General features: G+C 38.1%; 1 protein-coding gene across 5 annotated transcripts in view; it reads right to left on the minus strand.

Moving 5' to 3' along the window:
- The window catches only part of taf1 (TAF1 RNA polymerase II, TATA box binding protein (TBP)-associated factor), a 176,162-nt gene that overhangs the window by 61,018 nt on the left and 101,657 nt on the right, over nt 1–13,487 (minus strand). For all 5 annotated transcript variants that reach the window (XM_043704745.2, XM_087992028.1, XM_043704747.2 and 2 more), the window contains exons 17-23: nt 13,067–13,267; nt 10,130–10,271; nt 9,747–9,877; nt 7,649–7,729; nt 4,778–4,927; nt 3,732–3,851; nt 3,321–3,496 (exon numbers count right to left, since the gene is read on the minus strand). In XM_043704745.2, the coding sequence (XP_043560680.1) occupies nt 3,321–3,496; nt 3,732–3,851; nt 4,778–4,927; nt 7,649–7,729; nt 9,747–9,877; nt 10,130–10,271; nt 13,067–13,267 (1,001 nt within the window). The remainder of the gene's footprint in view (nt 1–3,320; nt 3,497–3,731; nt 3,852–4,777; nt 4,928–7,648; nt 7,730–9,746; nt 9,878–10,129; nt 10,272–13,066; nt 13,268–13,487) is intronic.

Here is a 13,487-nt window from a genome sequence, read left to right on the forward strand (position 1 = left end):
ATCCCTCCAAATCCTTCCTATTCATATACCCATCCAAATGCCTTTTAAATGTTGCGATTGTACCAGCCTCCACCACTTCCTCTAGCAGCTCATTCCATACATGCACCACCCTCTGTGTGAAAAAGTTGCCCCTTAGATCTCTTTTAAATCTTTCCCCTCTCACCCTAAACCTATGCCCTCTCGTTCTGGACTCCCCAACCCCAGAGAAAAGACTTTGTCTATTTATCCTATCCATGCCCCTCAATTTTGTAAACCTCTCTAATTGTTTCACTTCCCAAAATTGCCGCGGACATGATGTTTCTGATGCCGGTAAAGATAAAGTCAAGTGTACTTTTCTCTTCTGCCAACGACCCAGTCTAGCAGTTACGCCCTTTATAATCCAAACAGCTTGATCAGTAGTGCTGCTGCCAAGCCACTCTTGGTGGTAGACACTGAACTACATTTCCCAAAGTCTCTTTTGCACCCTCACCATCCTCAGTGCCCCCTCCAAATGTTGATCAACATGAAGTAATAATGATTCAGCTATCTAAGGAGGACGGTACATGGTAATCAGCAGGAAGTTTCCTTGGCTATGTTAACCTGAAGCCATGAGATTTCATGGGATATGGAGTCAACATTGAGGATTCCCAGGGCAACTTCCTCCTGAACATGTATGATTGTGCTGCCACCTTTGCTGGGTCAGTCCTGCTGGTAGGACAGGGCTTATCCATGGATGGTGATGATAGTGTCTGGGTATGATTCTGTGGATATGACTTTGCCTGACCAGTCTCTCACACTATTCCCAGATATTAGTAAGGACGACTTCGCAGGGTTGACAGGGCTGTTTCTCCCGCTGTCATTTCTAGTGCCTAAGTCAATGCCACGTGATCCATCTGGTTTCATTTCTTTGTTGAGACTTCACAGTGATGGATACAACTAAGTTGCATGCTAAGTCATTTCAGAGAGCAATTGTCAATTTTAACCACAATTCTGTGGGTCTGGAGTCACATGTAGACCAAATTAAGTGAACATGACAGATTTCGGGTGGGTTTTTCCGACAATGGTTTCATGGTCATCTGCAGATATTGGATTGATCGAAATATCTGTTGTGTCAGGGTTCAAACCTGGGTCCCCAAAATATTCGCTGAGTTTCTGGATTAAGTCTAGTGATACTACCACTATAACATTACCCTTACTGAATTACTTAGTCCTGCTTCTAGATATGCAAATGTTTTAGCCTTTATTTGCAGTTAGTTGCTGGGCTCTATCAATGAAAATTGGAATATTCATGGCACCTTCTTGTTTAGTTGTCCCCCACTATTTACCCGAAAGACCTGTACTGTGCTGTACTTTTCTATGTTCTATTTACAACCGTATGTGCCAGCAATACAAAGCTTTGATTTGACTCATTGATTTTGGGATCACAAGATTCTACCTTTTAGAACTTCTGCATCAGAGCTTCACCATACTGACACTTCACTTTTTAGGAACAGCTGGAGTTGCGCTTGTGCACTTTTCGTTTAAACAGGGTTAATCTCCTGACTTCACAGTCATGGTAAAGTTACAGAATATGTCAGAGCATGAGGTGATAGATTGATGGAATACTGCTGATAGCCCACAGCACCTCATGGATGTCCAGTTTTTTAAATAGTGGGCATCCTCAATATCAGGATGTGCCTTTAACTCGTCAATGTTCAACGTTGAAATGTCAAGAGAGTCAGACACATTCAGAACAATTATAATTGGCTTCACATTGATATAGATAGATGATGATGTTGATTGAATAATATTGTTAAAATGTATCTTATTAAATTAGTTTTAATTCAATTACATTGCTATGACCAGTGTGTTGGTTTGAGAGAGTTCCACTAGTGCAGCTTCCTAAGGGGTGTAAATTTCTACAAGAACTGTTACAACTCATCTGGAAAAGTGCACTGGTGTCAAGCTCACTACTTCACAAAAGTTAATGATTTATCCAAAGTACACAAAGCCCCTAATTTATTTATCTGATGGAATCAGAATAACTAAATACACTGCCCAGGTTCCTGCACTTAAGAAGAACTACTGGTTAGTACAAACAAACCCTAGTGACATGTAAATGAAGACTTTAACCTGGTGTCTTGTGATTTTGACTCTGGCCACCACAGTCAAACACCAGCACCTCCACACCACAGGTAAACAATTAACATATACCTCTCCGAGACAAACTCTCATCCCTTTCAAAGCCCTGCATGCAAATACAGACAAACAAAAATACTCTGGAGTTACGTGCGGAAGAAAACATCACTGGGAAACATTGTTTAATAGCACCAGTCCTCAGGATTGGTGAGATGGTCCTTTTGTTCTCTGATCTCTTTCTCCAGATTCTTTCAATTTTTCACAGGAGGCACAAGTAATTTGTACACTAATTATGAAGTTTCTTCGTTAATCTTAAGGCAACAGTTTACAGCAACTGGTAATAAAAAAAAGCTGCCTTTCTTCAGCCTTCAGTTACTTTTACAGCTGAGAAATAGAGACACAAAACCTGTTCATTCATAAGTCTGGAGACACTACACCCACTAGTGTAAGCATCAAGGTGTTCACCTACTCAGGAGTCAGTCAGTCAATTGTTATCAAGCTGATGATCTCTGACATCCATAACTGGACACAATCGCACAATCAACAATCAATCGCTGGACAAATCTCACTCTGTGCATACCCCAGTACCATGGTAGCTTATCCCTCCACTCCTCCTTCTGGAAAAGCAGCTATGTAAACACGATTCACAATGAGTTCCAGTAATTTGCTTTTAGAAGTATAGCAGCTCCTTCCACAGCCCTTGGTTTTAAAGTTATTTTTTCCAAATTTAATCCACAATCAAAAATGAAGAAAAATAACAAAGTTCAGCCTTTACACTATGTTATTCTAAAAGAGTGATTTTGGCAGACTTTGAAATGAAACAAAGTGTTTGAGAAACTCAGCAGGTCTGGCAGTATCTGAGGAAAAAGAAACAAAGTTAATGTTTCTAATGAATTCAATTCTCACAACCAAAGAACTTCTTTGGACTCAATTAAATAAGATCAACAGTGAAGTGTTCATTTGGTTCTCTCTCCACAGGTGCCGCCAAAGGGACATTTCAAATCCAATTTGATTCTTCCGAAGAGTCCAAAGATGTTTTCATTCTGAAGAAAACTCATATTGGACTGACTGTTTACTTTGTTTCCTCTTCAGAGGTTTTGCAGTGCTTTTTATTCTTATTTCAGCTTTTGAGCGTCATTTTTATTTTGGTAGACAATGATACCTATGAGGCCAGTGTTTGATGCAAAATCATAGTGAAGCTATAATCAAGAGCAAAATCTTACTTGTTCTGAAGGTCAAAGATTCGCTGACACTCTTCCTTGTATCGCTCCTGATGTTCAGCAACTGAAAAACGGGACCCACGAGCAAATTTACTCATGGGAGTATCCCCAGACCGGGCCTGTTCTGTTGACATTGTACGCACAACATCAATAACTTCCCATCGAGATAGCTTTTTAATCTGTTACAAATAGAATTTAAAATATCAAATAGAATATGTCAACCGTAATATTTAAATCTGAACAGAATTTTAGAATACTGCAACAATTTATAAATGACACAAAAAGAAATTGACAATAAATCTTAATCCAAATCGTTTGTTTGTGTTAAAAATCAAAGTTAATCCTACTATCTGTTGCAGAACTGATAAGTAAAAGGATTTATTGCTGGCAAAATTGGGAAACGGAATAACTTACCTCTTCTTCTGGTACTCCAAACTTCCGAAGGAGCTGTTTGGCATTTTTCAGAGACAGGCGCCGCAGATCAGCATCTGTTCCTGTCACTGTCTTCTTCACAGGTTGTGGCTGGTTGTCATCCTGGAAATTGAGTTGAAAATTGGTTCACTAGACTTTTTTTAAATGTAGTGAGGCTACTTACTTCAATTTACAAGGGTAGAGATAAATGCAAGAGTCAACATTTAGTTTCAACTAAAAATCTATAAAATTCCAAGGCAATTTTTTTGAAACTTGCAACACATTTTTGCTGTTAACAGTTTCAAACATAAAGCAGAGTTCTAGAGAACTACCACTGGGTCCTTCTGCATTTAAAATTTTTAGCAAAATTAACACTTTTGGTGGGATCAAATTATTAGACCTTATCACTACTCTAGTGTCCACAGTGATAACTGGACAGCGATTCTAATATCAATGCCGCATTTGGCATTCATTTTGCTTGTTTGTTCAAGTACTAAATATAGAGGTGATGTGCTTCGAAATCTTTACTGCTGGCCAGCATCAAAGACTGCCTTAATGCCAAGCAGATGCTGGCTGAAAATACATATTTCATTTTCCAAGTAGTCAGACTATCTTCTGTCAAAATGCAGAAGATGTTCCGTACAATCTCATCATCAAGATGACTTCTTTGGAAGCACTTCACTGCAAGGTCGGTGAACTGGTGTAAAATGGAGACTATCCTGTGAGTCTTTGTTGCTGCAATGGTTCCAGGAATAATAAGCTACTTATCTCACAATTTGCAACAATGATTCGTTGACCTCCAAACTGTGGATCAACAGATTCATTTTCATTCCAGCCCAAAGGCTGTGTGCCTTGAGTGCACGTTCACTATGGTGCTTATTTTTCAGAGATTAAGGTTTGAAAGATAAGCATTACATTTATAAGAAAAATTGATTTTTGCTGGTTGTCAGTTTGAAGATTGGAATTAGATAGGTAATAGTAGATATAGTTTCTGGTGTTATACTAAGACATTAAAAGTACAAGGAAATTATCAACCTCTTATGTGTTACCTTTTGTTGCTGTGGTTTGTTGGGAACCTTCACATAGGAAAACCCTTCACCACAGCCAGTAGGATCAGCAACCCCAGTAACCTCCAGTAGACATTTGCCTTTCATTGCTGCAATGAATGCTCGTGTGGTATTCCAGGGCGCTGTTCTGACCTATAAAAAAGAGATTAAGGCAAATTAGTTAAGCATGAACTTGGTCATGTGCGAACACTGATAACCATTCTAGGGTTAACAGTCATATAGTCTTCTAACATGAGCACCATCCACAAAGGTTCTAGTTTGACCAAGAATCCAATCATGATCAGATTAAATCCAACCGTAGCACTATAAAATTCAGAATTGCTTTCACATTTATAATTTGAACTATCAACATTGTCAGTGTTGAGAGTAGAATAAGATAAATAGACAGGTCGATTAACAAATGTTATCTGGGTTGTGAACAGTATTAAATGTCCTCTAAATTATCCCATGCTCTATAGCTAATAGAAATTAATTTACTTTGCTTCGAATTGTTGCACATGGAGGTGGCAAGATACATTTTAATTTTTGAAAATATATTATGAACAACATGAATTAAACTACTGTTTCAAAAACATAACTTCATTAAGATGCCCATTAAGATGGAGATGATGGGGAATTTTGTCTCTCAGAGCTGTGAAAGCTTGGAATTCTTTACCACGGTATTCAAATACATTCAAGGCTGAGGGAGAGAGATTCTTGAACTTTAGGTGAGTGAAAGATTATGGCAGATCAATCAAGATGCTACTAAATGGCAGAACAAGCTCAATGAACCACTTAGTCTACTGTCTTGAAGATACTTCATTTTTTAAATATTTTATTTGAAGACATACAACGGCTTGTGGAAAAAAAGTAATCTTTTACCCCAAGTTTTGTAGAAATACCAGGTGTGGCTCTTTTTTAGGTCACCGAAAAGGTCATGAAAGGCAAAATTGTTAGTGGTGTCAAAGAGTCAAAGTCAAAGAGATATATAGCATGGAAACAGACCCTTCGGTCCAACTCATCCATGCCGACCAGATATCCTAAATTAACCTAGTCCCATTTGTCAGCACCTGGCCCATATTCATCTAAATCCTCGCTATTCATATGCCCATCCAGATGCCTTTTAAATGTTGTAATTATACTAGCTTCAACCATTTCTTCTGGCAGCTCATTCCATATACGCACCACCCTTTGCATGAAAAGGTTGCCCCTAAGGTCTCTTAAATCTTTCCCCTCTTACCCTAAACCTATGCCCTCTAGTTCTGGACTCTCCCAACTCAGGGAAAAGATCTTGTCTATCTACCCTATCCATGTTCCTCATGATTTTATAAGGACCTCTATAAGGTCACCCCCCAGCCTCTGGCACTCCAGGGAAAACAGCCCAAGCCTATTCAGCCTCTCCCCATAGTTCAAACCACATACAATGGGTCAGTTCCTTGGATGCTGCCTGACCTGCTATGCTTGTCCAGCGCTACGTTTTCTGACTAAAATGGAAATGTGACGTCACCATTTAAAAAGGGTGGTCGACGAAAGATGGAGAATTATAGACGGGTTAGCTTAGCTTCTGTAGATGGGAAGATGCTTGAGTTTATTATCAAGGAAGGAATAGCAAGGCATCTAGATAGTAACTATCCCATTGGGCAGATGCAGCATGGGTTCATGAAGGGCACATCATGCTGAGCTAATCTTTTGGAATTCTATGAAGACATTACAAACACGGTGAACAATGGGAACCCAGTAGATGTGATGTATCTAGATTTCCAAAAGGCCTTTGATAAGTGTTGCACAAAAGGCTGCTGCATAAGATAAAGATGGATGGCATTACGGGTGAAGTATTAACATGGATAGAGAATGGGTTGACTAACAGGAGGTTTTTAACAAGGGTTTCTAGAATTCACATAACTGGTGATAACTGATTATTCTATTGTGGACCCCTGCTGGGGCTGCTTGAACAGTGACTGGATAGACAGTGCTTTAGTATCAGAATCAGTTGAGAGACAAGATCCCTAAATGGAATAGATGCCTAGCTGATAACTCCTATTTCTGAAAAACCCTTTTTAATCAGTTCAGCAGGAGAGATATTTCTTTCTCTGAAAGAGTGACTGAAGCAATTTCTCGACACTGCATTTCCTGAGCAAGCTGTGTGTTTCAAGGCTACTGAGGCAAACTACAGATGCATAGAGACTTCATCTCTCAGGCCAGACCATCAGCAATATACTTTGGGAAATTCTACTTGTTATCCTTGAAGGACACAAAGCCTTTTTTTTGTTTATAAATGGAATCGTTGAAGAGAAAAATACATTTTAATTTTGTTTTCCTCTAGTATTTGTGCACATTGTTTTGGTTTTGCATTAATTAAAGGAATAAACATTTTTATTGCCATATGACTAACTGTGTATGTTGACCAGTTATTGCATCTTCAATGGCTAAGTTCAGTTTTGATAATAACACATGAATTTTGTGCTCATAAAGAAACATGATTGACAGATCTTTTCACTTCAAACCTGCTATAGGTAATGTATTTCATTGGTCAACTCAGTAACAGGGAAAGTATTTTATGAGGTGACCTGTGAAGTAGTGAGAACAGCAACAGTGCACGCCTTTCTGAAGTGGGGAGGTCAACAGATCCCAAAAAATTAACTTTGCTTTCTCTCCACAGCTGCTGCCAGACCTGCTGAGATTTTCCAGCAATTTATGGTTGTGTTTCTGATTTCCAGCATCCACAGTTCTTGGAGTTTTTTTTGTTTAGTGCATTCCTCTAGCCTTTGTCACAACGCAAATCATACTCTTATTTCTTCTGCGCTGATATAGACTGACATGAGATGAATAATGAGCTTTCACTGAGGACAAAAGAGAAAATTTCCATCTCATTACCTCATCATCAATTTTCATCTGAAATTCTTCTTCATTCTCCTCCTCTGGTGCAAAGAATGATTTTTCACCGTAGCCAGCATCCTGCAAGTCGTGAAAATAAGTCAATATGCACTACTAAAGAATCAACTCCTAATGAAAACTAGCTTCATTGGTAAATCTAATGACTATTTTTAAACAGGAATCTCTGTTAACTCTAAATTCCAAAACCTTTTCATTGAAGCAAAGTGCTGTACCTGGGTGCCCTGGCCTGTACACATCAAAACTTATGTTCCAGCTAACAGAAATTGAGTTATGAAGGATATGTAAGCATTCCTAAAAAATAATACCCATCCCACTCTGAAATCAGCATACACTCCATTTGGGTGTACCAACATGACCAGAAACAGCTTGTGCACATATAAGTAGCAAAGATCTTCAGTCCATTTGAATCATAGCAAATTGTGCAGACCCATCACTGTGTCTAGTAGGTGGAAAGTAAAGTGCAATTGTATTACCTTTAAAATTTTCTTAATGTAAACAAATGACAAACAAGCTTAATTTATACTTGCAGAATAAATCTCAAAAATGCTGACTTCAATTAGTTGAAAGTTGGTTTCTTTTAAATCTAACTGATATTCATGCAATAAACGTCTCCAGTAAGACTATTCATCTTTGACAATCATTGACATTATCATGATTGAACTGAATCACTGTCAACACCCTGGTGCTCACCACTAATCACAAACAGAAATCAACTGGCCATATGGATACTGTGGCTGCAAGAACAGGTGAAAGGGTGAAAATTTAGATAAGTAACTCACTCCCTGATTCACTACATGCAAGTCACAAGTCAGGTGCATGATGGAATATTTGCCATTTGCCTGGCGAAGTATAACTGTAATAAAATTCAAGAAACTTAATACCATTCAAAGTCACCAGTTGATTGCCACACACCATCCAACATCTTAAATGTTCACTCCCTCCACCACTGACACATGCAAGATATACTACTGCAATTCACTAAGGCTTCTTTGAAAGCACCTTCCAAATTCCAACCCAAACCATTTAGAAGGACAAGGGCTGCAAACATGGGAAGACCATCATCTGCAAGCTCTCTTCCAATCCAAGCATCATCCTGTCTTGGGACTATATTGTAGCACCCAGAGAGCTACTCAATTTCCTACCTAACACCAATTTAAGTGCACATACACAGCATGGACCTCAGTAGTTCAAGCAGTTGGCTTACTGCCACATTCTCAAGGCCAATTAAGGATAGATGACAAATGCTCATCTTGCTCGAGATTCCCTCATCTCATGAAAGAAGGTATCTTAGAAAAAGAAAATAAATGTTCTTATTGTACTGCATTTGGAGGTGAACAGATACAAAAGCTGTGTCTATGGCCAGAAAACAAAATAACAAAAATTAGATTCAAGCCAAATGAATCAAACTACTTCAGTAACTTTAAGTTTTGCAATGACAAATCTACAGCTGATTCATAGATTTTTGTGCTATTGCAACTTTAACCAAACACTCATGAAGCTTGAGCACAAACCAGAACTGGAATATTCAGTTCAGCACAAATCCTTGACACTTGTCAGCTTGACACATATAGCCTTCAGTGTTTTTCAATTAAAATGGTGATTTAAACACTATCCCAGAAATCAAATGGAAGGACCAGTTTTCAATTAATCCAAAAACCCAACCCACAAACCAATCTCAATTCCAAAATCAGAATTTACCCAAAATGCAAACCTCACAGCAGCTGGTCCTCAAATTAGAATGCATGTTTGTTGTGATCTATCAAAGCAACTGGAAGTACACCAGAAGCAGGAACGTAAACGTGCAACAGCATGGCTCAAGATTTTCCTCACATTCATTTTGGCACAATGTTAAATGTACTACGCCAGTGCAAACTTTGTTCACTGCACAAATGGACTCTTAACACAAGTTAGAGCAAGTAATGTAAAAGGTATCGTTTAATCTGCTTTAGGATAATTTTGAATTTTATTCTACGAACAGTGCACAAAACATTGCAAACACTATTAAATTTGCAATATAATCTGGTAATGCTTCAACTTCTAAAGGCACCTACACTGGAATTTTATTAAGAATACTCACCTTTAAACGCTGCTCTGCTGCTAACATACTGTAATATGCACAGCACTGCTCTGGAGAGACCATGGCTCGAATCTCTTCCTCTGTGGGCAATCTGAAGTCTGGTTTTAGCACCCACCAGTTTGAGTCCATTCCTTTAAAGACAGGTTAAACAGACATAGTTAGCATGTACAAGCAAGGTGGGCATTGTATGATTCTGTGCTGATATATCAAAGTCCTATACATATTATATGAAGTTACAGGACACTGCAGTAACAAGACAGCAAGTTTCACATTTCTGAATAATATGACAAATTTGCATTGCTTTACTGCATTAATACAATACTGAAGTCATAAAAGTGGATTGCTCATCACTGTCCGGTGAGTATGTCATATTAAAGCTGTACCTGTTCGTTTGAAATCTGCACACAGTTTTAATCGCTTTCTTATGCTGCTCTCAGAGTGGGAAGGAAATGCTTTCTTTATGTCTTCCATGCGAATTCTGCGTGGACGATCCTTACTTTTCCAGAAAAGGCGATAAATAAATACCTTCAGAAAAATAAATATTGTAGTATACATTGGATGCAGAATGAGCAAATACGAGTTGAGTGTGTGTGAAGATTTTTAACTATCAATATCTTTCTAAAATTCTGCAATTCATAGTTAATTGGAATTTACTGTGGAAATAAAGTTGAGTTAATAAAATTAAGTAGTTAAAATAAAGTAAATACATTTCTTCCGGGATTAGACATGAATAAATAAACTTGATTGGTGAAGCAGCTGATAAATTAATCAGCTAACCAATCCATTTGACTTTCACAGTTTCAACTTCAGAAAGTCTGGGTGACGCTAGCATAGGGAGCTCTGATTCTAAGTAAAATCAAAAAAATGTGAATTGGTCAGTGGCAAGTTTCATGGCTGGAGCAAAGAAAGATTTTCTTTTTGCAACCTCCAGTATTTGGTTTTCCCTTTGCAGCAAGAGGAGTTGCAATAGAGGAGTTGAGCGATTGAACAAAGGTGAGAGAACTGAGGTAGGAGGGAAGGCAGCAGATTTTTGAGGCATTGGAACCAGTGCTGAGGTAGATGGGACCTATACAATGGACTTATTGCATCTTAAAGACACAAGAACTAATATTCCCTCAGAAAGATTTGCCGTTTCCTTTGGCGAGGGTTTAAACTAGATTGGCACGGGGATGATAAACTGCCTCGATTCTGAGGGAAGAAAAATTGGTAATAAAAAATAGAAAAGCGGTAACTGAAATCAAAAGATAAATGAAACAAAGACAAATGACAAACAAGATCAAAACGTAGAATCATATTTAAAAGGTAGAGTTAAGGGCATTCCATCTGAATACATGCAGCATTTGCACAGGGTTGATCATTTGAAGACACAAGTTGAGGTACCTTCATCTTTGCCATTACAGAAACAATGTTACTGCAAGATTAAAAAACAAAAATTCAAGGATATTCATCATTTGTAAAAGTTGCTGAAAAAGTAAAAGGAGGAATGAGATCAATACATTAGTGAGAGAGAACGTGAAGGATCAAGGCACAGAATTAGTTTGAATGAACGAGGAAGCAAAGGGCAGCAAATATTGGTGGAAGCTGTTTACAGGCCACCAAACTTTAGTGGTGATCTTAGGTACAGCAAAACCTGGAACTTAGAGATGAACGTGCCATACTGTAATAATGGACTTTAATTTACTAGGTAAACCTAATCAGCACTAATGCTACAAAGGACGAATTCATAAAGTGGGTACAAAGATGGGTTTCTGCAGCAGTTCACTGAAAAACCAAATAGACATTGTGCTATTTTAGATTTAGTTTTAAATATGAAAAAAGAAAGGGCGGTGGTATAGTGGCAATATAGTGGAACCTCACTGTGGTAGATGGTGAAATTTGAGTTTAATATAAATCTGCAATAAAAAGTTAGCCTAATGGCAATCATGTAACCGCTGTTGATGGTTTTTGAAAATCTGTCTAGTTCACTAATGCCCTTTACAGATTCTAGTATCCCATTTAGTTGGGCCTGCATTTGACTCCAGATCCACAGCAATATAAAAACAAAGTATCACTAATATTGGAGATCTGAAACAGAAACAAAATGGAGAACTCATGGTCTGGCAGCATCTGTGGTGAGAGAAACACATATGACTCTTTAATTCTGTGCAATCACAATTCAGTGATGTGGTGTAGCTTGATTTTCAGTAGGTTTTTGCTAAGGTTGCAGACAGGAGGTTAGTAAACAAAAATTACAGAACAGGATTGGTCGTGTTCTACTAATATTGTTTGAGAATTGGTTAACAAACTGAAAGCAAATTAGGAATAAATCATTCATTCTCAGAATGGCAGGCTATTACTAGTTAATATAAGGATTAATGTGAGGGCACAGCTGTTCAGAATGTACTTTTATCATCTGGATGTGGAGACTAATTGTGATATTTCTCAATTTGCTGATGACACCAAACTAAGTGAGAATGTAAATTCAGAGAAAGATGCAAGGAGGCTTCAAGCAGATTTTGACAGACTAAGTGAATAGGGAAGAACATGCAAATGGAATATGATGTGAACAAGTGTAGTCATTCACTTTGGTGGAAAAAACTGAAAGATAGATTATTTATTAAAAGGTCCCAAGAGACCGATCCCTTGGTCATGAGCTCTAAAAGCTTGCATGTAGATACAGCAAGCAATTACGAAGATAAATTGTACGTTAACCTTCATTACAAGAGGATTTCAGCATAGAAGTAAAGATGCATTGTTAAAGTCGTACAGAGCTTTGATGAGACCACACCTGGGATACTGTGTATCGTTTGGATCTCCCTATCTACGGAAGGATATACTTGCTAGAGAGGGTGTGCAACAGAGGTTCACCAGAATAAGGGCTGTTTTATGAATAAAGAATGAGAAAACTGGATCTTTTATGCATCAAAATTCTAAAGAATGAGAGATAATGTTATTGAAACCGACAACATTTTTACAGGGCATGACAGGATAGGTGTGGATAGGATGCTTCCTCTGGCTGGTGAGTCAAGAACGAGGAGATGTCACTTCAGAATAATGCACAGGCCATTTAAGGCTGAGATGAAGAGAAATTGTTTCACTCAGAAGGTGGTGAACCTTTGGAATTTTCAATCCCAGACATGTGGAAGCTCGATCATTAAACAGGTTCAAGTCAGAAATCAATAGATCAAGGGATATGGAGATAGTGTAATAAAGTGCATTAAGGTAATCATCAGCCATGATTTAATTAAATGGTAGAGACTAGTCCTGCTCCTATAGTTCTAACTAGGACATGACATTAAACTGAATAAAGAGTGTTAATTTAAAATTAACAGTACACATACCTGAAGAAAGTCTCGCACATGCGTGTTAGCACGCTTTGAGTTTGGACCAGGAACTTCATAGAGTGGACATTGTTGGCCTACAACAAAAATATCAACCAGTTCTCTGATATGGTATCCTTGACGAGTTCGAATTATCAGAAAATCGGTTTCTGGCATCTTATGTAGATATATCGGACAGCGAAAGAGGTTGTTTTCAAATGCCTGTTAAGAAAGGAAGCACTTCACCAAAAGCTTAAGCTCTTTTCTCTATTTATATTTCAAGAGACTTTTCCTTCTTAGACTTGTTTAATTTGAAGCCAAAACAAAATGCATCAAAAGGAGATCACCATTGTTAAACCAACAAAACAGAGTTAAGTCAGATAGGTGAGGTACCAAATTCATGATTTTAAAAGCATTTTAGAGCACGGAACTTGCAATTGTT

Source organism: Chiloscyllium plagiosum, unplaced genomic scaffold (assembly GCF_037043375.1).
Source record: "Chiloscyllium plagiosum isolate Xiang-an unplaced genomic scaffold, Cpla_swu_hap1 HiC_scaffold_11, whole genome shotgun sequence".
NCBI classification, from domain to species: domain Eukaryota; kingdom Metazoa; phylum Chordata; class Chondrichthyes; order Orectolobiformes; family Hemiscylliidae; genus Chiloscyllium; species Chiloscyllium plagiosum.